Here is a 24,529-nt window from a genome sequence, read left to right as displayed (position 1 = left end):
CGATGAATTAATATATAAGTGATCGTGTGTTCAATCTGGATTATTTATTATACACAGTGTACTACCTATGAATGCAACTGCAGAGAGTGTTATCGTGAACCGTTCGTATAAAGTGCCAAGTGAAATGAGTCTTCTTTTACTTTATAAGAACAAAATACTGACAACCTGAAAAAGAGAAGAAAAGAAATACAAAGAAACTGTGTAAAACCGTAAAAACATTTTAATGAAAAGTATTTCACTAATCTCGTTAAAAAAAAATCCATAAAAAGAAACCAATGGCTGGTGAAATATAAAATAATATTAAAAATTCCTCCCCTTTTTTTTAAACCGAAGATTGACTCAGTGAGAGTCAGCGGTGCTCCAATCATGTCGGTATCCCTCGGCTAGCGCCGGTCTCAGGATTCCGCGAAGCGCGAGCTTCAAGTATCTCGAGGGCGCGGGCCTCGTCGAGATGAGCGGTGGCAGCGGCGGGAACAACGCCGGCAACCAGGGGAACGGCAATGCCACCAGCTATCATCAACATCAACAACAGCAACAACAACAACAACAACAGCAACAACAGCAGCAACAACAACAGCAGACACAGCTGGAACAAGCTAGCCTGCTGACCGATCTGAACGGTATCGACCTGGCGATGAGCCTATCGCCCAAACAGCATTCATCCCACGTACAAGCCGCTGGTGGCGCTCATACCACACCGTTCAGCGTCACAGATATCCTCTCGCCCATCGATAACGAGTCGTTCAGGAAGCTGGAGCAGGTGATTGGAGTCGGCGTGGTCACGCATTCTCAGGTCTCGCCTTACGGTAACGCGTGTGGCGCCCGTGTGGGCGGCAATACCGGTAGCTCGAGCGCGAGCAGCGGCAGTCCACCGATTCACGGAGGCTCGACGCCCGGTGGCGGCACACCCGGACCGGTTTCCGGGCCAAACGACGCCACCGGAGGAGGCAGCAGCGCTGCCGGTGCCGGGCCAGGCATGACCGCAATGGGCAATCCTTACGCGACCATGCAACTCACATCTCAGTATCAGTATTGCGCCGCGGAATTATCGTATCATCATGGGGGTCCAGGAGTTGCTGGAGGCGCGACCGCAACCGACCCTATGCGATCACATCATCCGTGGTACGCGCCTGCACCGCCGGCAACCAACGACCCACGCTTCGCCAGTGAGTAGTATTTCTCCCTTCTTTGATATATATATATATCGCACCCCTGTGAGGAAAGTGTCATAAGTCAGACCATTTGCAATTTTCATTTTATCGCTTGGAGTGTATTTTAATATATATAAATTTACCATCGGAAGAAATGTCGAAAGTTCAATTATAGCGGATGTATGTTTCATAATGCTGCGATTAAGTAATTTTCTTAACAAACATTTCCTTTTTGCTCTTCTGAAAAATTGCTTGCTTTCCATTTGTGACAGTTTTCTCGCGGGCTGCAGTATGTGCTCCTGCGTTATATACAGGGTGGTAGAAGGAAAAGGGTTGAGAAGTTTAAGGGTAGATAGTACTAAAATGGAGGAAAATGTATGAATAAAAAAGTATGTCGAAAAATTATTTTCGAAGGTATAGATAATTTTTCGTTTTGGTTAAAGCGAGGGGTTTACTCGCTTCAGAAGCTATCGTGTTGATTAGGAACAATTGCTTATCTGTTCTCTTTTCGCTTTATACACGTATCATATCATTGGATTATTATATCGTTACATATTCTTGCAATCAGTGAACAGTTACAGAGAGCGAATACAAAATCTACCCTTAAAGTTCTAAACACTTTTTCTTTATCACCCTGTATATACGAGGTCTTGGGTAACTCTGGTGGGGTAGGTTAGGTGTACCTGAAAAGGATATGAGATTTCAGTTTTTGGTTTATTGGAGAGCAAAGGGGAAAGAGAATGATGTTGAGAATAGTGATGTAAGGGTTTGACGATGGAGAATTGTAATGTAGGTTTTGGAGTAGCAGGGAAGTTAGATAATTCTGTTAGGAGATGTTTCTAGAGTTTGAAATTATTGGGGGTGATGAAGAATTATCGAGTGAAGAATAAGTATTTAATATAAATTGAGTGAAACCTTTCGATGTATAATTATTCCAAAAAATCGTCGTTCATGCTTCTCCAGTTATCAAAAATGTCGAGTTCTCGTTTTGCAATGTAAAGGAAAGGAGATTCTCTGTGTAGAAATGCATAATACAGAGAAGGCAATGGTAAATATACTTCATTCTCCAAAGAAGGAAACGCGTTTTCGTCAGCGTTGCACGCGATCATCCCTTTCGCCTTCGACAAGGCACGTCTGTCCCGCTTTTATTGGCCTCGTGTCTAGCTCTGTTATTGCTAGCTCGCACTTAGGTCCATTTAGCCATCGATGAAGTATCAGGCTCGTGTTTCAAAGTCCACAATAGCCTGTCCTTCCGTCACGTCGCTCCCGTTACATGAACTCATGAATTCTTCCGTCGCTCGCCGCTCGTCGCCCTCAATGTTTCCATGTGTCCATGCTCCGCTCAACTATTTGTCTAATCAAACACTACAATCTATGAAAATGCGAAATCAATTTTCAAATTCAAATTTAAAGGTCCTTCTTCGAGCTTCTCATTAAATTACTTGTTCCATTTTCATGAAATGGCCTCAATAAAATAAAACTAGTGAAACCAGAGTTTGATCGTTCTATCTATTTCTACCTATTCACTTTTCAACCATCCTCCAGCTTAAGTACCGCTTAAACGGCGAATCGAATCTACATAGACACTAAACGTAGCGAACCATACTTGACAATATATCGCGATCCCTGAGGTATCTCGCGTTTCGGAGGCCGTAGAAAAAGATTGTCGGCCAACAAAACGCGCGTCCTTCGCGCTTGTGTCAACAGACGCTCGTCTCCTTGGATTTCTGTCGGCCGCACGCGCCACTAGAGAACGTATCGATCCTCAGCTCCGAAATGCGTGGCTACCGGACACTGCCGGAGATTTTAGTTAAACAAATAAGTCTGGACGACCCTTTCCTGCCTTAACTCCATGCGCAGAACGCGTTTTCCAATTCAAAATTCAATCTCTGCAATCGTTCATCCTCAAAGATCTGCAGAGAACAAGCAGAGAAAGATACATAAAGAACACTACATTCAATCAGACGACATTAGAATAGGATATTATAGGTTTGTTTATGGATCATTTTTTGAAATAAAATTCTCCGATTCTCTCTCCTCTTCGGTGATGTCTGAATAGAACAGGAAGATTTTGTTGTGGTTTCTATTCTATAATATCCACCAGGAACAAGAAATCAGGAGAAAGTCTATTGTTTATTCTCAGAACAAGCTCCTCCTTGTCTCCTCTGATAGAGAGCTATTAATAGAATATAGAACATAGTCCATAGCTTGTTCTTAAGGATCAACATTTTGCTTGTCTCTTTTGTTAAGTCAGGAATAATGTAGGAAGCCTTGACTTAGAACCATCCTCGAGATAATATCTTGCTTACCCTTTGTGGTATCCTGACATAAAATATCGTACATAATCCATAATTATCTTTAAAATAGAGTTGTTAAGAATAGAAGAAAGTTTGTTCCTAGTTCATTCACACTATGATTTTTTCATACCAACGGAATGGAATTTTTGTTTGTCTGTCATACTTGTGATATCACATAATTATATGTCCGATAGGCAACGGTTCGAGGGTTCTCTTTAATGGGAGATTCGACTTCGGTGGCCAGGTAGAAAACGTCAATTTGCTTAATGATATTCTTACACGCCATAGTCAGAATGATCCACCCCCGTGTTCGCAGAAGTTTCGTCGAAACGTTGAACCCGTCATTCCTCGCCAGGCTTCCATTGTCCTGGTCCAGCGTTCATTGCTTCTCCAATGGTAGTCTTGGAACTTTATCGAGGGATACGTTTCGTGAATGACTAGGAAGTTACTGGATGAGTTCGTAAAGTGTTCGTTTCCATTGTGACGCAAGTAGTTTGCGATATCTTTCCTTCTGATACTGTTAATGCTGTCTACTAAGAATGTTCTATGTTTCTTCATCGTTGTAAAAATTTCTACAAATTTCTCTCATACTCCTCGTATACATTCAATCATCTCCTATACATTCCACAACATCAGAATATTTCTATCTTCCTATCTGAAACAAAGAAAAGAAAACTAATTCAATCAACACATCCTTACTAACAACTTAAAGAAGCTCTTATCGAAACACCTTAAAATTCCAAAGCTGTCCTTACTCACTCAGTCCTCGGACAATCTGGTGGTATCAGATTTTCAGCAATTTTCCAAACGAAGCCACCAATAAGCACCACGCGTAAACAAATTCTGTAGTGTTTGGTGTCTTGAGTGGTATTTCTTTCCGGGCCAGGCATGGCCTGACAGCCCGAGAATACGTTCTCACAGACATAATAATAATTCGGGACTTCATCGTCGGACCTCCCGTGCTCGATGACGTAGCACTTTGCGCGGCTAAATCGCTCCTTTTGTCCAGGCCCGGCGTGTCCGTTCTTGACAGCCCTTCGCCAACTGACAAGGGATGGACTGCTCGTTGGGTTTCAGTAGCTCGAATTCAGAGGCTCGACCTCCTCTCCGTGCTTCTTCTTCTCGCGATCCTCCACGGGATTCCAACGGGATAAATTATCTCGAGTCCGTCACAGTGTTGGGCACCAACTGTAGCTTGGTGGCGGGAAGTTGGATGTTCTCTTCTCAACAGATGAACCATGTAGAAGAATATGCTCGTACGAATGTACTTATATGACAGTGAAGATATGGTCTGTGAAAGTGGATGTGCATCTGGGGAAGTAATGAAGAGATGTTGCATGGATGTTCTGAGGTTCAGCGATTCGGTTTTTATCCGTTGTGAGCTCTTTGTGATGGCAGAGTGAAGGGTGAGCTTCGATGAAGAGGTATCCTTGCGCCATTTTCGTTCGAGTGAAGCTTGTGCATTTTGTGGGTGGTTTTATTCCGAGATATTCTTTCCACGTTTTTCTCGTAAAATGATAATAATGGATGGTAGACGATGATTTCCAGAAATTTATTTTAGAATAGAAAATTATTTATCTAGAAATAAAGAGAGAACATTTTATTACGTCGAATAACATAGGAAACTGTAATATTCAGTGTTTAATAAACTTGTTTTTTATAAGATAAACAAGATTCAATTTTTATACAGGGTAGTTACTATTTAAAAATTCAATAACTTTTCTTTAAAACGGTAAAGTGACTTATGAACCACCCTGTATAATATTCAGAATTTAATCAATTTTAATTCATTCCAAACAAAGTACCTACGCAATCAGGCCCAAAAGCTCATCTGTAATTGTTCAAGCCAACAGCTGATAAATTTTTCGATGTTAAAATCTGAAAAGAAAAATTGCGTATTGTCATAAATGTTTCTAATGTTTCAGTTTCGCGGCTCATGGGCGCCGCGGCAGCAGGCGCCGGGACCAACATGGCCGCCTGTTCGGTGGGCCAGTCAATGGGCGACGTGACGAAGTCGTCGGGCATGGGAGTGGGCGTCGGCGTCGGCGTCGGCGTCGGTATGGGCGTCGGCGCGATGCAATTCCCCCACATTCCCCAGAGACGAAAGCGTCGCGTTCTGTTCACTCAGCAGCAGGTTCACGAGCTCGAGAGGCGGTTCAAGCAGCAGAAATACCTGAGCGCGCCTGAACGAGAACACCTAGCCGCCCTAATTAACCTTACGCCCACTCAGGTATGTGTGTTAAATGTTTTTCTTTCTTTTTTCTTTTTTTCTTATTTCATTGTTTACCGTCTGGCGGGAAAAAATTCCGCCATTATATCGATCCCACGTTCGATTTACAATCACGTGTTCACGTGGGATCGTAGAGTGACAGTTGGCAATTCTTTCAATCCACTGACATGTTTTACTTTGAAGCATAGAAATGAAATGTTAACCGTAGATATGATATTGTTAAGGTAATAGATATAGATTTGGAAAAGAATCGCTATATTTTTAGGTTAGAAGCGTATCTTTTAATTTGCCTCCAATCAACTGGCCCAATAAGACTACTGCGTTACTTACTCTAATGACGTCACATGTGACGTTCTATTTCATAACTTTCTTATTCCAATAGAAATATGGAAACAGTGCTACTAAAACCTCTTCCTACGTTTTACGATCAAATATTTCAAATAATACACACCTTTCCTAGTTTCATTGGCTGGTTCAAACTCCTCCTACCTGTATAAATCATTATTCATGTATAACACAACCTAAACACGACCGATTACAACGTAATGACAACGCGATCCATCTCGATCCCGATCAATCGTATTGGTCCAGCTGCTTCTGCTATGGAACACGATGCTCGAGAAACGACGCACACACGCGTCGCCCCTATATATACACGCACACGAACGAGGATTAATTGCTGAGAGCAGATTAATTGCAGGGAGCAGGTGGTGGGTGTACGCGTGGGTGTATCTACGTCTCTCGGCCAATCGGATCGATCGACCTCAGGGGCGTTGGTTGCCTCGGAGTTGTTAGCCAGAAACGTCGAGGCGACTGCCGTCGAATAGATATTCGATTATCGCTATAGGCCGACTTCAGACTGCTTGAAAATCTCTGAAATTAGCAGACGCTTCTGAGCCAATGGTTAAGCTCGCTTTGTCATTGGTGGAAATCGATCTATATGTTACGTATTCACAGCGTCGTTAGTTTTCTCAAAGCAATCCTATTTTGTAACCTAGAAACATAAAGTGTTCCAGTATCGTTGTGTGTAAAAGTTTCTCGACTATAAGTTGTTATAAAACTTTATATCTCTGTTCCTTGGTGCAAATCTCAAGTAAAGTAGGTGTCGTCAATTTTTAAAGTGGTTTTCAGCGTGTTAGAGTCGCAGAATTTGACACGTCCGCTACTCTACCAACGAGAGTGTTAAGCAAATCGTAGAGAACGATGGGCAGGCGCGTCGAAAATAGTCCTCAAGAAGGTGTGTTTGTTCGAGGCAGAGGAGATGGAATTCGACCAGGTAAAATCGTCAGCCAGAGAGTCGTTTTCTGGCTGAACGACATGTAAATATTGTCTTAGGAACCCGAAATTTTTCTCTCTCTCGCTGGACTTCGATCAGCGTGACGATTAACGATATGTGCCGCGATTGCGTTTCGTGTAAAAAGTAAATTGCCTTCTTTACCATACCAACGGAACTGTTTCGAAACGGCTTAAACGGTTAATTATTTTTTTTCTTTTAGGTTAGATTAGCGGTAGCGATTTAACGAAATTCGTATCTCCACTTTTATTCGATTGTTCTTTCTTTCATCGAGCAGCACATCAGATTTTGGCAATTTTTCTCACATTCGAATAAATCATAATGCGCGTAATTATGTTAATGTTAGTTTCGTTTCCTCCGTGCGTGGGGCTCATTTAGTCGAATCGTTTCGGCGGTGGCCATTTAAAGCGGTCCGGCCAGAATCAGATTTTAACGAGCAATCTTCATTGGGCAGACAGGTCTGCTCGGCTCGATGCGGCAGTCTGGCAACAATAAATAATTGTTGCGCAGCTCATTGGTTGCATCCTGGTAGCTCGTCCCCTCGTTCAGTCTGCCGTTTTGTCTACCGCGCGTCTCTCTGTTCAATCCGCTCGCTGTTCATCTAGTACATGCACGATTCCTCCTACGTATCGTTCATAAAGTTCACGATTAAACGAATCGTTAATGACGAATAACACAATTCAGCTAGCGTGTGTACCGTTGTAAAGCAGGTTAGGTTAACTTTCTCAACGACATCGAAAAAGAAAATCGTACTCTCTCTATTATTATTTTTCCCACAATTTCGATAAACAACAAAATCGAAACGATTTTTCGCGAAGACGTATCAACGTACCGATACTCTCGTAACCTAAATTAGCATTATCGACCGATTTTTGCTAACGTAAAATCGGCGATCCATCGAGCAAGATCTTCGAACGAGTAAAAGTCAGACTTTAGACGTTAAACGGCGGGCTGCTTGAAAGCGGAAGGCGAGCGCTCGCTCGCTCGCCTCTCCCTAAACCGGAAGTCGTCGGGGACTCCCCCGAAGTCTCTTGCGGAATGGAGCGCGGAAGTCCGCAAAGAGGGTTGATTGCAATCAGCCGCGGATTTTCGCGTTGGTTCGCCAGGGGCGTGCTCGCGCTCGCGCGCATAAGTTTCGATAACGAGTTTCAGACTCGATGGCACTCGGATCTCGCCCGAGCCGTGAATGCCGGCCATGAAGGCCAGTCTCGGAAGCGGGACGCGGAAAGAGAGGCTCGAAGAAGAGACAGGGAGAGGCACGAAACGCGCGGCTTGCAGCTTGATCGTTTTCTACAGGGTGGGTCTGAAATTGTGTTACCATTGACGAGAGAACAGTGCAGAATCTTCGGAATTTCGTTATTCTTTTTTATGAAAATACTCCGTTGCACGGACAGATACTCGATACTCTTCGAAATGTTCTCAAACGAACCTCTCGATTCGGGGAAGTACAGTCGGGTAATCAAATTATCACGTTCACATTGCAATTATACCTCGTTTCGTCTATCTATGCGCTGAACACAATAAATAACGGTATATTTAAACGAAATTCAATTTGTACATAGATTTTCTTCTACTTATCTTTCTCTATCTTCGACACAGTTTCATAATTCTATCCTCACAGAACTTGGCATTTTTCTGGGCAATCCAGGTGGTTTGACAAAAGCTACAAACTTTTGTCCCAACCCGGTATTATTGAAAACACAAAATTTCTAAGTTTTCATAAAATGATACGAACAATTTTATGACCACACCAAAAGCACTTCCACAAGAAGTGCAGAATTTCATTGCACACTTTCATCTTACACTTCACCTCCATTTCGATTGTACCACGATTTCGGATACACCCTATATATATATATATATAATGCACACACACACGCACACACGCGCGTATATATGTATACACGCGTGTGTATACATACATACATATATATATATATATAACAGACTCTTGAACTTCTGGGGACAAATAGAGACCAAACGAGCTCCCGGTATGTCGCTTGTACGTGTGTACGTGTGTGTACACCGCCACCCTGCGGTACCATCCACTTACGGCCACTCGAAGTCTACGTTCGAAGTCGTGCTCTGTAGGTAGCCTACGATGGCTGCACGGGGAGACTAACGAATCATTATGTGAGAGCTCTGTGAATCTTACGTGCCCTCGCGCCGCCTCGAAAGCGATATTACCGCGAGGAAAGGTCGGTGGAAGTGGAGCATGGTCTCGCCGCCCTAAAGGTGGAGGCGTTTTCACGGAGATTATATACGTACGCAGCTCGAACGTTATTGGTAATTATCGTGCCGTTTATTTCGAAACCATTTCTCCGATTTATCTCTTCACCCGTGGTCTGCTCGCGAAACGTTTCGAGGTTATGTTCGACATCGAATTTTCGTACGTGGTGTATTTTCACGGAGATTACGCTCGTAGGAAGCTTCGAAATTATTGGTAATGGTTGCGACATTTATCTCGAGCAATCTTCTTCTTCAATTTGATCTCTTCGTCGAACTTTCTCGCCAAATATTTTTTCAGGTTACGTTTTACAGCGGAACATTTGTTGGTTGTTCGCAAAGTGTTCTAATTACCCGAACTACATCAGTCGAAATACGCGCGGAAACTTTCGTTCGTTGCGCATATAGAAGCATGTCGCACAGAGAGGAATAGTTTCGCGACAAATATGATCATGGCAGAAAGAAACTTTCGTACCGTTCGAGTTTCGTTCGTGTCACTTCTCTCTTAAGGGGGTCTTCTAGTGTGACGGCCGTTTTTTCAGGTCTTTTTTGCTAATTTCTTACAGAACTACGGTAACAGTTAGTAACACGAGCTTTATTCCTATGTATTTACTTGTCCTTGAAGAATTATTACAAATTTTTTTTGTTGGAAAATAATTAAATATGGCTGCTGTGGAACACGTCAAACAGGAGCATGAAAGAAAAAAGTACGTCCATGGTTGCCATGATTTGAACTGTTTTGTTTATCAGATATAAAAAAATCCAAGTGATTCTTATTTAGTATGCATGTCGTTATGGTCGGTAGTAGAATAAAAGAAAAATATTGAAAATTTAAAAAATGGCGGAACTTTGAATACGAAGTATCGATTTTTTCGACTTTTTTTCGTCTTTCAGAGGCTCTAAAAGTCAGAAAAATGTATATTTTGGCATAATTCTACTACCGGCCATAGCCACACATGTTCTGAAGACATGTGCAAAATTTCAGTTCGATCGGTTCAGTAGTTTTTGCCAGATCGTGGCAACCATTTAACATTAGCAACGTATAACATTTTTTTCTAATTTCAACCCATCGAATATACTGACAACGTTTGGCCGTTAAAACCTGGGACACCCTGCATATACAGTGTACCTTTAAAAAAAAAAAAAAAGAAGAAGCTACGATAAAAACGAAGAAAAGTATCGTGGTGAAAGGGGTTAGTAACGTTTGAAAAAAACTTCAGTCGGTTGAAGTCGAGTCAATTAGTTTCGCCGGATAAATCCATCTCGAAACGTGGTCCAGGATAATTTGCAAACGTTAAAGGCGGATCCGTAGGAGAGAAAAGATCGGTGGAGAAAGGAGGAGGCGCAGTCGTTTCTAAAATTGTGAGAAGAAAAAGACAGACACGCGGCGCGCGCGCGCGCGCGCACACAGAGAGAGAGTTTTCGATCGCGGGAAATGGCTGTTGCGGATTCGACGGTCCTCGAGATAGATTCTTTTGGGTACGCGATCGAGAATCGATACCGAATTAACGAGTCGAACACGAGCGTAACGAACGGAAAAGAAGATATACCGATCCGCGTACTTCAAGACACTCGAGCCTCGAGTTCGACGCGAGCACACTTTCGAGGGCTTGCAAAGGATCGAGAGACGCCCGAAAAAAAAAAAAGAAGGAGGAGGAGGAGGTGGAGGAAGACGAGAAAGGAGAAAGAAGGAGAAGAAAAAAAAAAAGGAGAATTTTCCGCCTGTCGTTTGCCCGATCGACGGGCCAAAGTGCCGCATCGACCGTTTCCGGGGGAGGACGTCACGCAAAATCGACCCCGTTTCGAGTAACGAGACGAGCTCTCGAAACCCCGACGACGACGAGCACAGATTTCTTTCTGCTCGTTCAGCCTGATGATAGATCCCGATGGAAATATGATGGTGATTTCGAAGACTGGATCGTTTCCCATTGTCGCCTCAGATCCAGTTTTCTCTGTTGTTCTCCACGCCATTTTGCTTCTCTGATTGGAAAGTGGAATGTTGACTGAGGAAAATGGATTTTGGTTCGGTTGGGTTGGGTACTCTAACCTCTTCAGGCACCATTTTTTTTTTACAAACATAGAAAAGAATCGTCTAATTTTTCTATGTATCAGGTGATCTTTGGTAGGCTTTTATAGATTTCTATAGATCTTTCGACTGAATTCACATAATTAATCGAAAGCGACGGAGTTTCTGTCTTGACTATATTCCTAAGCTGGCAGAAAAATGACAAATGGCGTAACAAAATAATGGAAATTATTTCTCGATCATTGATCTATTTTCGTTCCTTTTAAGTGAAACTTCGATTGTCTCTGAAAATCGGAAAGAATTCGTTTCTACATCTAATAATTACATTTTATTCATTTCAAACTACTTATTCAGACAGCTTTTCTTAACCCCTTGCCGTATGACAACGACTCAGACTCGTGCCACAGATTTTGGTGAAGCTCCGATAAAGATAGTTGTATCGGTAAGGAAAATTCATTTTAATTCTAATTTTTGATTTAACTTGTAAAACTGAAGGTGAAATTTAATTAATCTATAGTACGTGAGCTTTTCTTACTTAATAGTGAATAATTGACGCTTAGATGCATAGGCAGGAAGAGAAATCATACGTCAAGGGGTTAATCGACTCATACCTATATCCTCTAAATAACGAATCACTTGGAGATTTATAAAGATTTCAAACAACGATCGAGATTTTTAGAAACAAAGAAGAGAAGTTCTCCGGGGAGAAATACGTCTGAGGAATAAAAAGTGAAAAAAAAGAGAAGAGGAAGAAAAGAGGGTGAAGAAAGTAAGAAGGGTAGCGCGACAAGTTAGATCGCGAGGCTCGCGATTCAGCCGCGGAGATAATCGTAATAATGGGTTTGCCTACCACCGAATCTCTACCCTCTTCGACTTTATACGGGGAACCCCCCTCCTCGGGGCGGTTCAGGGAGGTCTGAAGAGGACTGTGCGAGTTCAATGTCGAGTTCAAACACGCGAGACGCCTCCGCCGGTTCCTCCAGCGACTGAAATGATCGACAGGATTGTGGATCTCCTCGTGATCCTTTGACACGTGACACGACCTCGTTACCTCTTTGTACACCGTTTATTGGATCTTGCGGATGACGTGCAATATTCCACGATCAATTATGCGTTGGTTCTGAATTTATGCGATGTATATACATCGATCGAAATAAGAGTAACCTCGCTTCGCGTATGGGATATGCAACTTTGTTGCCGCGAATCGTTTCCGAAAAATGCACAATGTTGCAAAACGGCGCGGTCGTGCAGCAACAAAATTGCAAGCGCGGTCTCCCCTTTTGCAACTTTGTGCTTTTTTTCGCGAATCGCGCACGCGACACAAAGTTGCAAAGGGGGAGATCGTGCCTGCAACTTTGTTGCCGCGAATCGTTCCCGAAAATTTGCACAATGTTGCAAAACGGCGCGCCGTGCAACAATGTGCACTTTTCGAGAACGATTTGCGGCAACAAAGTTGCAAACCCGATAACGCGTTTTGCAACAATGTGCTTTTTCGGGGGGCCGCGCGAGTCACAATGTTGCAAAAACGGCGCGCCGTGCAACAATGTGCGCTTTTCGAGAACGATTCGCGGCAACAATGTTGCAAACCCGATAACGCGTTTGCGACAATGGAAGGCAATTTTTCTTTTATGGATGAAGCGGCAAGAATAGAAAGGAAATGATCGATAAAAAATTTTAGACGAATAAAATGGATGAGAAATTGGTTTCTATGGAAGAAATGGCAAAAGATGACGGAAAGTTTCACATTTGACTGAAAATTTTGGAGTTCAAACTTGCATTTCGAGGTTGCATTATTATGCACGTTTAAAATGCACATCGACATTATGGATTCACGGTTATCTGCAGCGTTCTTTAACGTTTAGTTAGAAAATGGGTGTATATTCGATGGAGAAATTCGAACGTTAAATTTACCATGTCAAATCAGTGGATAAAAGATTTATTATACATTTACATAAGGGACGGGATAAAAATCCCTCAGACACGCGAGCCATCCGTAAACAGTATTAAAGGCTCCTCCTTCGTTGGATGAGCAAATTTGTAGCGAGCTTTACTCGATCGCCAGATCCACCCTATGAATCTGCATACAGAACCGTCTAATATTCCTTCGTGGTCCGTACACCGTGTGCAGAACGATGGAACAATATTTGTCGAGCAGGCAAACCTTCTCGAACCTAAGTACAACATTTGCTATGAAAAATAGAGACGCTACTCTCCACTGAAGTCTTTCACTACGGATATCAGGTCTTTTTGTGAATTACCAGTAACTATTCTACAATTAAAAATTAACGATACTTTTGCAGGATTGTTGTAATTATCGTTAGAGACCTCAGACATTTTTATAATCACATACTTTCATAGTTAAATAATCGTAATTCACCGATTACAGTTAGAGACGTCAAAATGTCTCGATAATTATTAACAATTATTTCATAATTTCTGAATAAAAATACGTTTATACTTTAATAATTCTGATTTCGAGAGAAAGATTTTTCTTCAGAGGCGTTAAATTTTTTTTATAATAACTTTTCTTAACTACAATTTTCTCTTCGCGACTTTCCTTCGTTTACCAAAGATTCTCTCTCTTTCTAATTAGTTTCTAATTCTCCCTCTCTCTAATTAAAATCCACCACTGTGTTTCTAACATACGAATCTTTGATTACAATTCAGAGGGAGAAAGAGAGGGCAGAAAATTACATTTACAGGGAGCACAAAGAAAGAAAGAAAGGCATCGAAAAGAGCAGCGCGCCATTTATACCGCCGCGAAACCACGTCCGTCGCGACGTTCCAAACGTTTGATTCGGCGGGGCGATAAAGGCGAGTTCAGAAGGAGCCTCTGGTGGACGATCCGACTGGCTCCCGACAATAACGTCAATCGGCATTGTTCGAGGGGAAACAATAGGGAAAGCATTCGGCGGCTAGTTGTTTCTCCTCGTTCCGCGGTTACCGTTTTTCCTCTCCCGCGAATTCTCCTCTCACGTCGCTGATTTTTCATTAATCCGCGATCTCGCCTCAACTTCACGGGTTTCTATTAATTATTTAACTTTTGATCAGGCTCGCCGCGTGCTTTTGCACTTTAATTAATGTCTCCCTTTTCCGCCATGCTCGCCAGCCGCGCGGCAGGCCGTCTAAATTCCCCTTGATATTTCTTTTTTTCTTCTCTTTTTTCCTCTTTCTTTCTTTTTTCCCTCTCTCTCTCCTACCTCTTTCTTTCTCCGCTCGTTTCTCTCCCGTTACACTTCTCCTCCCTTCCTCTCTCCTTCTCTCGTTCCTTTTTTTCTCTCTTTTTTACTTCCTTCTAATTAACTTCTCTCTCTTGCACCGGTCGGTCTTTCGCGTTTTAACGAGCTTTAAACTCGTTGTAACTCACCGGGCATAATTTGCGGAGACCCGTCGCGCGGCCTCTCGCGATTAAATTGTTGCGATCAATTTCGTGCTACGAATTGCTCGTTTAATTCGTCCACGTAGCGACCGATTAATTATGCATCCCGGACCGACGTTTCCTTGGCTTTGCTCTCGCTCTCTTTCTCTCCCTTTCTGTGTCGTCTGTTCCGTACGCGGATATTTCCGTGCATATGTTCTTGTAGGTACGATGAAAATGTACCGTTTAATTTGCATCTTTGTCAAAATTCCATAGTGAAGTTTACGGTCGAACGGTGGCTATTTTTCGTTCGAAATTTTCAGAGTGAAACAGGACGAAATTTGGAGCATGAGAGAAGAAGGGAGAGAGATGATCGAAGAACAGAGAAAAAGCGACGATCGTCGAAGAATGGAGAAAGAGGAAGAGGGAGAGACAGGGAGAGAAGGTGTTGAGGAGAGCTCGAGGCGAAAGAAAGAAAGGGAGACGATCGTCGAGAACAGAAAAATTGAGAGGGAGAGGAAACACTGAGCCAAAAAGAAAGAGAAGGTGAAAGAGCATGAGACCAGGAGAAAAAGAAAGAAAAGGAGACTGAAAACTCGAATGGTGAGACAGAAAGAGGGGCGGTAACCAAAGAACGTACAAAACCAAACGACCATCGAAACCAGAGAAAGATAGGCGATTACCAAAAAAAAAAAAAAGACAGAGTACAAGAAAGGTGCGATCATCGAAGAACCAAAAAATATAAACGATCATCGAAAACACAGAAAAACCCAGTGAAAGACGATCATCGAGGAATAAAGAAAGAGGAGAGAGACGGTTGTCGAAAACGGAGAAAGACAGACAAAATCTACGAGAGCGAGAGAAAAAGAGAGAGAGAGAGAGAGGAGGCGGGCCAGAGGGAGTGTAATTTGCCTCTAATGCGGCACTCGACGAAGCAGCTGGCTCTCCTCTTCTCCATTCGCCGGTCGGCCGCAACCGGTAACAGTAGCGATAATAATAACAATACCGGCAACAATGCCAGGAGTGGCCAGCCATTGTAACAATGGGGAGAGACTGCACTTGGAGTAACAATGCGAGCGCAAAATGGAGGGACGCATCTGTGTGTCCCGTGCCAAAGGGACACCCGGGTAGGGGATGATCCGTGGCCACTGGGCGAGGAGAGAGGGAAACTATGTCCCGAAGACGGGAAACGGGACGTCGACGCGATGAAACAAACCCCCGGTGGAAAAAAGTGTCACGAGTGAAATGTTCTCGATGGAAAACACTTCTGACCGATGGAAGTGTAGCGTATGAACGCGTGTCGCCTACGATTTTCGACACTTCCGATCTTGTTCGGAGACGTGCCTAAATAAAAGTTCTGTTCTATTTTTAAACGATTTTTACCAACTAAGTAGCCGGCCGGTACTGTACGACAATTTTTCGTTCGCTGCAAATCACAACTTTTTTATTTCTACCAATTATTTATGTTTATGAGAAAATTTAAGAAAAACCGTTTGTCCCCTTTTATTAAGCACCCTTTGTACTACAAATTACTTTTTCCAAATTTCATTTTTACCAACATTAGCCCAAGTTATAGTACAAAAACTTAGAGTGGCCGGTACTGCACAAGGAAACAATCACCGATTTATCTCTTCTTTATATAGAAGAATATTTCTGATAAAAATTCACCATGTCTTTGGAGAAAATTGAATAATAACTTATTTGTGACCGAGTTACTTCCAAGAATTTCTCAATTTTCTGTCTGTAATGTATGATATGCAGTAGTGTCTCTAAAATTAAGAGTACACTCAAGTGAAATAAACGCATTCCACTGATCACGAAAGGGTTAACCTAATCTAACCTCAACCCAAAAAAAAATTCACTCGGTAGACTCTTTGTTGCACGTTTCTTCGGTATTATCCTCGCATTAATCGCCGTTAGGAAGGATCAGATCCTTGGAAGTAACCAGAAACGATCGAGGAGGATCCGCGCGTGAAATTCCTTTGGTGTCGAAATGCGTGCGGTTAATTGGACGTCGTGGAACGCGTGCGCGTATCTCTCGAGTGCACTCACTGCTCCCTCGCATAATAACGCACGCATGAATATGTCGTCGGGTTTTGCGGCCGCCCCCGCGCCTCCTCCTGCCTATCACCGCTCACCGGCAGTATGTGGCCGGCGTAATTGCATTCCTCTCTTTTTCCTCGTCTTCGCGCGGGGCCTACAGGTCACTGCAAAAGTCGTCGAACCGACAGTGTACTTCCGAACGTTCGTACAACACAGTCCCTGGCCCCTCCCAGTATCCGCTCGTTCAATTTTCTGCGATTTACCACGAATTGCAAGGGGAAAAAGGAAGACACAATTGGAAAATTAGAGAAATGAAACGGTTCGTGAATTTCAAATTTCGCGCCAAGTGAGAAGATCTGTAATAAGACAGTGAAGTCGTATCTCCTCTTGAGGATTAAGCTTAAAACGTTAGAATTCCTCGTTTTCACGTGTACATTGTTAATATATCGTATTTTAAGTAAATTTATAAATTCTACACTATGAAACAGGCAAATTGCTTTTATAGGTTAGAATCGTAACGATCGTCGTATAAAGAAGTAAAATCTATTTAGAGTCTACTATTTTACATGCAAGACTTGTTTCACTGAGAAATTTATGTTAGGGTTACTTCGGTGATCGACAAAGCCTCGATGAACAACTCGATGGTTGTAGGAAGATAGTAGAAGAGGGTGGCGCTAGTTGTCCGTAGTGGGAGAAGTGACCTTGAGCGACCAATTGATTTTCAACAGACTATAGCGGAGTTACAAGTAGATAACTCTTGAAGATACCACGAATAAGTCGCGTTTCTTCGATGCAATCAAGCATAGAAGACGAACTTGTACAATTGCCTTTCATTTTTATATTATTCACGAAGAAACATTCTAAACGAAACGATTCTAAGCAAATTGTTTTCGCTCTGTCCTTTCAAAACTAATCAGCAACGATTCTAAGCAATTGTTTCCGTTGCTTGTTCGAAAACTAATCAACAACGATTGTTCTCTTGTACATGCACGAACGGGAATACGATATAACGGGTGGCTGACGAGTTTTTCAACGTGTTTGCGTCAATTATCACGACGAAGAGGCGAGCTTCTACGAGTGTATTGTAAATACACTCGAACCGTGACGGTCGCGTAATACGCCACCAATTTCTTTTTATGCTACGCCCTGTAGAACCGCGCCGAGACCCGTTCTTTGTGATCCTGGTGCTGCACTTTCGGGACGCGCGAGGGTGCATACATTTCCAACCGCAAACATCCGCCGCGACCCACGCTATTGGATCATCCCTGGCCCGTGAAACGACGGGAAAAATTAGAGGGTGGAAAAGGCTGGTCAAAATGGTCCTCGCCGTTTCCTTCGCGGAATCTTCCGCGACTAAATTCTTCAATTTTAAGTAAACGCGTCACTCGTTTCTCAGTCTTTCGCTGTATTTAGGATTCTTGTCTTCTAGAATTTTTGTATCGTTGTTTTTACGGTACAGTTGGGAAATTGAAAATTTCTTGGTTGGTGGATTGTAAAATCAGCTTTGCGATAATTTTGTTCGTTTATTTGAAAAAGTACGGATAGGTATAGATGGTATAGTTGGTGAAGAAAATTAGTGTAAAGGTGATTTTACATTAACGCTTTCGCCGCTTTCGGTAACTGTGTATCGGTTGCTGTGCTTTCGGTGACTTTTCGTACACTTTCGCCTTAATTCAATCCTCAAATTTTCCTTAACCCTACTGCGTTCTTTGTTTCGACTGTACACTTGAGACTTTTTGGTCAAAAAGGACCTAAGACCTTGCGTGTAATAATTTTTGTTTCCAACGCGACATAAGAAAAACTGGATAACTGGTAAACTGGATAACAGCAAAAATTACTAAACATATAAAAATGCGGCGGGTCAAAAAAGACCCGAAGACCGCTCTAGGGTTAAAATTCAATCTTCCCTCTGGGCACCTTCGCTTTAATTTAATAATAGAATTATGGAAACGATAAATTTCTAAATTTTTAAAAATTTTTAAACGCCAAAACGAAAGATTTTGCCGATAATCTGCCACAGCGAAAGGGTTAATTCGCAAATTCTTCCCTCTTCTCTTCGCGGCTTTCTTCTCTCCCGAGGAACTAAATTCTCATCTAAAAACGAGTCAGCTATTCGTTAACTATCTTCTGCGATTCAAAGTGAGTCGCAAATAATCAGCAAAAAAATATCTAATACTCGAATATTAAATAAAAAAACAGTGAAATAATTCGCGAAAGAAATTTCAAGAGTATTTTCATATCTTCCAAAAAAAAAAACAGAAAAAAAAAACAAAAAAATCGCTCGAGAAATTCACATATCTGCTTATTCCCGAAGAATCGCAAGTGCTCGATATTGAATCCATTTCGCTGTTGGAAATAAGGAAGAAGAGAGAACGATCGGTCGGTAGTGGGTACACGTTGAATGAGAATTAGTTCGGTGGCTCGTTAGGGAGAAACTGGAAAGTCATTTCTATTTGCCGGGGTCTTCGCCCTGGGTTTTCAGACATCCCGACTGGTAATCGGTAAGTCATCCCCGGCCGATGGTATTGAGTTAAAACAACAAAAGGGAGGCGGGAATCGTGTTTGCCCACGGGCCACCACTCAGAAGGGTCAACATGGGACAATTAACAGCCCTAATCATAATTTGACGTTGCTTGATCCTGGATATTCGCAAGCTCATCGTTGCGGTTCCCTGCACTTTCCACTTCGCCAACATCTGCGACCGAAACTTCCGATCCGACAAACAGAAATCTCCCCTTTTTCTTAACGAGATTTTTATTTCTGCGCGCAAGCATAAGTTTCGATTGCCGAGAAATTTCTGTGGAACGACTGATCTGCACTACCGGCCAAAAGTTTCGAATCACCTCCCAATTTTCGTCAGTACTGAATCTGCTACTAATTTTTCATAGACTCGATATTGATACATCTCATATCGATTGATTTGAACGATACAAAATTCGTTAAAAAATTCTTAAAGCTGCTGACTTTTTTCTGCGAATTTTTGTGTAACTTGCAATGCACAGTGATTCCAAACTTTTGGCCGTTCGATTGATTTAACTTACAATTACAATTACAAATTTCACCATAAGCTCCTCCAAAATCCTCGCAGTATCACAAACAACAAAACGAAAGACACGAAATTCAGAAAATTTCAACCGAATCATGCGAGAAAGGGGGAAGCAACAACATCCTGCGATTGAAGAAATAAAAGCTTGCGAAGAGGAGTGGAAGAGTTGTTGCCGGCAGAGCCCAGGGCGAAGCGGATGCGTTGAGAAACGGTTCAGGACACTTCGAGTGGCAATTCTCGTCAATTACACGCGTCTTTCTTTCGTGTAACAACGAAACGAACCCCGTCGAAGCATCCGTTAGCCGGAGGCTGGCTCGGGGGTTTCCGCCGGATAATCCGTCGAAAGTTGGTGTCGGATGAAATTGCCCTGAAGGAAACGTTTTTCAAAGGCTTGCCTCTAACCACAGAAGGGGTGTACTACTCTGATATTCTTACACACGCACACGTGATTGTGGTGGTGGTGATTTTGCATGAACCCCCCTCTATCGATGTTACGCGACGTAATGACGTTACCGCTAACTTGATCAATCGTCCACTTTAACTGACACACTCGAACGGATGCACGAAACTCCGCCTCTGTTTGAGCAGAAGCCAAACCAGGTACTCGATGTTCCTCCCAAATGTCGCGTGTCCAACCTTTTGACCAACTGGATTTATCGTTATTCGATACACTAATTACCGGCCAAGTAGGAGACCAACGAGATATCATCCACGTGGATTATTCCACCTGGACGATCCTTAGTTTAACCCCTTCGCTTAGGATTTTTTTCGGAGATTTTTTTCGGTTTTGTAGCTTTGGTATTTATAGTTTAAGGTATTTGTCGGTTCTGATACGCTCGTCTCGCGAGGAAGAGTTAAAACGGTGGAGATTATGGGAAGATGCGAGGGGAGTTGTATTTGTAATTTTGATCTGAAATGTTAGTTGTGGATGTAGTTTTAGCGAGACACGTTTGGCGTTGGTAGAAAATTGGTAGAGTGTTGGGTTTTGGAACGCATATGCCGCGTTTTTCGAGACGTGTTAAGTTTGACGATTATAAAATCTGTAGGATATTTTAACTTTTTTAAAAATTTGACACTTTTAATTCTTTGCGTATAAGAATTTATCACTTCTAGTTCCTTCTTTATAGGAATTTAACACTTTCGATTCTTTCTTCTGAAGAATTTAACGCGTAACGTGGGTGACGCGGTAAATTCTCACCCACGGCTTCGAAAATATCAAAATTTCTATTTTGTATCGTTTTAACCCTTTGCACTCCTCGCAATTTTTAATGACCTACCAGAAACTCTGAATCATTTTTACTACCGGCTACCGGCTACTCCGAGACTATTTACAATGGTGCGAGTGCGCCTCTGTGGAAGATTGAAAATCTAGCTTTGCCATTAAAAAGAACATGTATGCATTTTTGTAATTATGTTTCATTAATAAAATAGAATATAAAAAATATAACAATGCAAAAAATCAGAAACTATGATATACATATGTTACAATGTCGCCGCAGCAGCGACAATGGAGCTGTTAGTTCCACTTACAATGTCGCCACGGCGGCGACAACGGAGTGCAAAGGGTTAAAATTCGATTCGTTAAAATTTCATCTTAAAAGTGCCTAAGGATAAAATTAAGGTAGAACTGCAGAAAATGTCTCCAACAGTACAGTATTAGCAAACTTTCAGAAATAACAACGAAAAGCTAAATAGAAACCAACAAAAAAAATAAAACCAAGTCATTTCAAATTTTCTCTCATAAACAACTGTAAAAAAAAAAAAAAAATTTTTCATTCACAAATAATAAAAAAATAACAGAAATGATCACGTTAGACGGTTGATACTGTGTACACACAGAAGAAGATCGAGCTTCGAGAAGTATTCAGCTACCGTGTATTAGTCTTAGTTAGCCGGTTGTTTAATTATCGATCCATCGAAAACGAGGAATGCCAGAGAGAAAGAGAGAGTAAATATTGTGAGATGAGCAGGTAAACGAGCCGTGAAAAAGCTCGTTTCTGACAATTAGCCTGTGACGGAACGTGGCGACAGGTCTTTGTCGGTTCCGACTTCTGTGTGTATATACCGAGGATGAAGAAAAGCGCAGCGGATCCGCACGAACGGTCACGGTAGGCGTTTCATTTACCTGGCTGAACGAGAGTTAACCGCGAGAGTTAATCGGAAGTTAAAGCTAAGCTCCCCCTTTCTCGGTGTTGAGCAAACCTTGGACGGACCCCCGCGGGCCCTGCTGCCTTTTTGCACGGCCTCTACGTGCCCATCCAAGGTAAATAGGCTGCTCCTATTTCTCCTCTCTTAGCGTTTTAGTTGTACAGCATTAGGCGGATTTCTTCTTTTTCTTTTTTTGGAATATTTTCAGGCGGGAAGAATTGCGAGTGATTCTATGGTAACGTGGAAAGTTTAAGGGCTGCGCGAATGGGTCGAATTTGGAATAATTGCAGAGGGTTTAGGGGGAATGGTGGAATGGGAAGTATGGTGATTAAGTGAATTAGTGAAATTGTTAAGGTTTCGAATGTTTCGGTGGGAATGACGGAGTGAAGAGTGTAACAGTTGCGTCAGTGACTTAAATTTAAAAATTGCAGGTGATAGTGGAGAAATAATAGAATGGATAACTAAAATTTTGTAATGTGAAAAAAATCAGAAGAAATAATAGGACAAATAGTGTAATTTTATAATTTATAGGAATTGCAAATAATTCGGGAGAAAATAGAATAGAAAGCATAAATTTATAATTGAAAAATATTGCAAATAATTCAGAAGGAATAATAGAATAGCAAGTGTAACTTTGTAATTTTCAAAAATTGCAAATAATTCAGGAGAAAATAGAATGGAAAGTGTAAATTTATAATTGAAAAATAATTCAGCAGAAATAATAGAAAAAAATACTGCAACTTAATAATTAAAAAAAAATTGCAAATAAAATAGAAAGTATCACAGTTCTGTTACACAAGCGACAAAAATTTTCGTTTCGAAACGACAGAGAGAGAGAGAGAGAGAGAGAGAGAGATTTGATTCGATGGTTTGGTTTACCAGTTGTGAAAGTTCCCATCATAGGAAATCGGCATCCGCTTCGAATTTCTTTTCCTCGACGGTCTGCTGCGAGTACACACCAGTTATATCCCTATCTCGTCCAACTTTCTCTGTTTACACACCGCGTCGTTGCGGGAGCGACGGACAAACGGAGTGACGGACAGGCCGTTCCCTTGAAATAACAATTCTCTCTCTTCCGACGGTTCATCTTTGTCGAATCTTTCACCGTCGCTGCCTCGGCTCCTCGCTCGGTATGATTCAGGTATCGACACGTGCTCCCTACGATTCGCTTTCTCCTTCGATTGAAAATTTGATTCTTCGGTGAGAAGCTGAACGATCCATCGATCGTCACGCATATTCTTCCAATCGAAATTTAATCGTGGATACGTTGGGTTATCTCGTAATTATGTATTTTAAGATTTTTTCAATGGAAGGAGAAAGTACCTTGAGGTAAAAAGTTGGGGTTCTATAGTATGAATTATTTTTCTTTTTTCATTTTTTTTTAAGAATGATAGATCAGATTTATCTTTCAATTTATTTGACATCTGGGATTCTTTGGACATCTTTAATTGCCAGATTCAAATTTGTCTTGCATGCTTATTAAAAAATTGAGGTTAGGTGAGTCCCTAGTTACCAAATTCAGATTTATCTCTCATCCTTGTAAATTTCGAAGCAACATAAATCTAAAATTATCTAAATCACTCCCTAATTACTAAATAAAAATTTATCTCCCATATTTCTTGAACAATTGAGGTTAGGTGAGTTCCTAGTTACCAAATTCAGATTTATCTCTCATTCTCGTAAATTTCGAAGCAACACAGATTTAAAATTATTTAAGTAACTTTTTAATTGCTAGATTCAAATTTGTCTTGCATGCTTATTAAAAAATTGAGGTTAGGTGAGTTCCTACTGACCAAATTCAGATTTGTCTTGCATGCTTATTAAAAAATTGAGGTTAGATGAGTTCCTAGTGACCAAATTCAGATTTATCTCTCATTCTCCGAAATTTCGAAGCAACATAGATCTAAAATTATCTACATCACTTCCTAATTACCAAATAAAAATTCATCTCCCACGCTTCTCGATAAAGATAACATTCAGTATTCCAAAGCAAATATCTCCAGTGGTACCAACATAAATCTAACGCTACCCAACTAACTATTCCCAAAAAACTTCATCACCAAACACACACTACCTTAACAACCAAATTCACCCTAACCTCTAATTCTCCGAAAAAAGAATTCCTATTTAACAAGTAACATTTTCAGTGTTACCAACATAAAGATTAAACAATACCGCAGCTTACCAACGAAAAAGACGTTATTTCAACTTTCACCGCTTTTACAAAACTTGCACAGCTTTCAAACAATGCCAATCCGAAAGGCTGAAGAAGTCTCCGTTGAAAAGGGGAGAGCGCGAGAGGGGTAGAGGAGAGAAGAAAGAGTATGACAAACGTGAAAACAAGGAACGGTTGATCTTGAAGCGCGTCCGGCTGGTTATAGAGCAAAAGGAGGCTTAGGATAAAAAGGACGTGTATAGGAAAAGGAGGAGGAGGCGGGTGATAGAAGAGAATGCAAGAACGCGTCGAGGCTTGGCAAGCCCTGGCAGCCAGCAAGCGAGCGAGCGAGGAGGCGGCTGTTTGTAGACCTCTCGAAGTCGCCGCACGCCCGAAACTCCGACGAGGCTTCGACGAGTGGATTATCGGTGGAAAAGGAATTAACGAACGGGAGCGGCGAGAGAGTACTTCCCCGCCCATCGGTCTAGTACCTCTTCGTGGCTTTTAGATAAGGTCTCTCAGCCCTACGCATCAGTCGCGCCACAAAACATACGC

The 24,529-nt window shown here is 41.9% G+C and overlaps 1 protein-coding gene across 1 annotated transcript in view; it reads left to right on the top strand.

The window, feature by feature from the left end:
• The first annotated feature begins 338 nt into the window (after positions 1-338).
• Positions 339-24,529, top strand: part of LOC108572971 (homeobox protein Nkx-2.4-like) — a 35,289-nt gene continuing 11,098 nt past the window's right edge. The window contains exons 1-2 of the mRNA XM_017935319.1: positions 339-1,166; positions 5,374-5,678. Coding sequence (XP_017790808.1) covers positions 452-1,166; positions 5,374-5,678 — 1,020 coding nt within the window. The 5' untranslated portion in view covers positions 339-451. The remainder of the gene's footprint in view (positions 1,167-5,373; positions 5,679-24,529) is intronic.

This window comes from Habropoda laboriosa, unplaced genomic scaffold (genome assembly GCF_001263275.1).
Source record: "Habropoda laboriosa isolate 0110345459 unplaced genomic scaffold, ASM126327v1 scaffold102, whole genome shotgun sequence".
Taxonomy (NCBI): domain Eukaryota; kingdom Metazoa; phylum Arthropoda; class Insecta; order Hymenoptera; family Apidae; genus Habropoda; species Habropoda laboriosa.
This window is presented reverse-complemented; position numbering and strand designations above follow the sequence as displayed.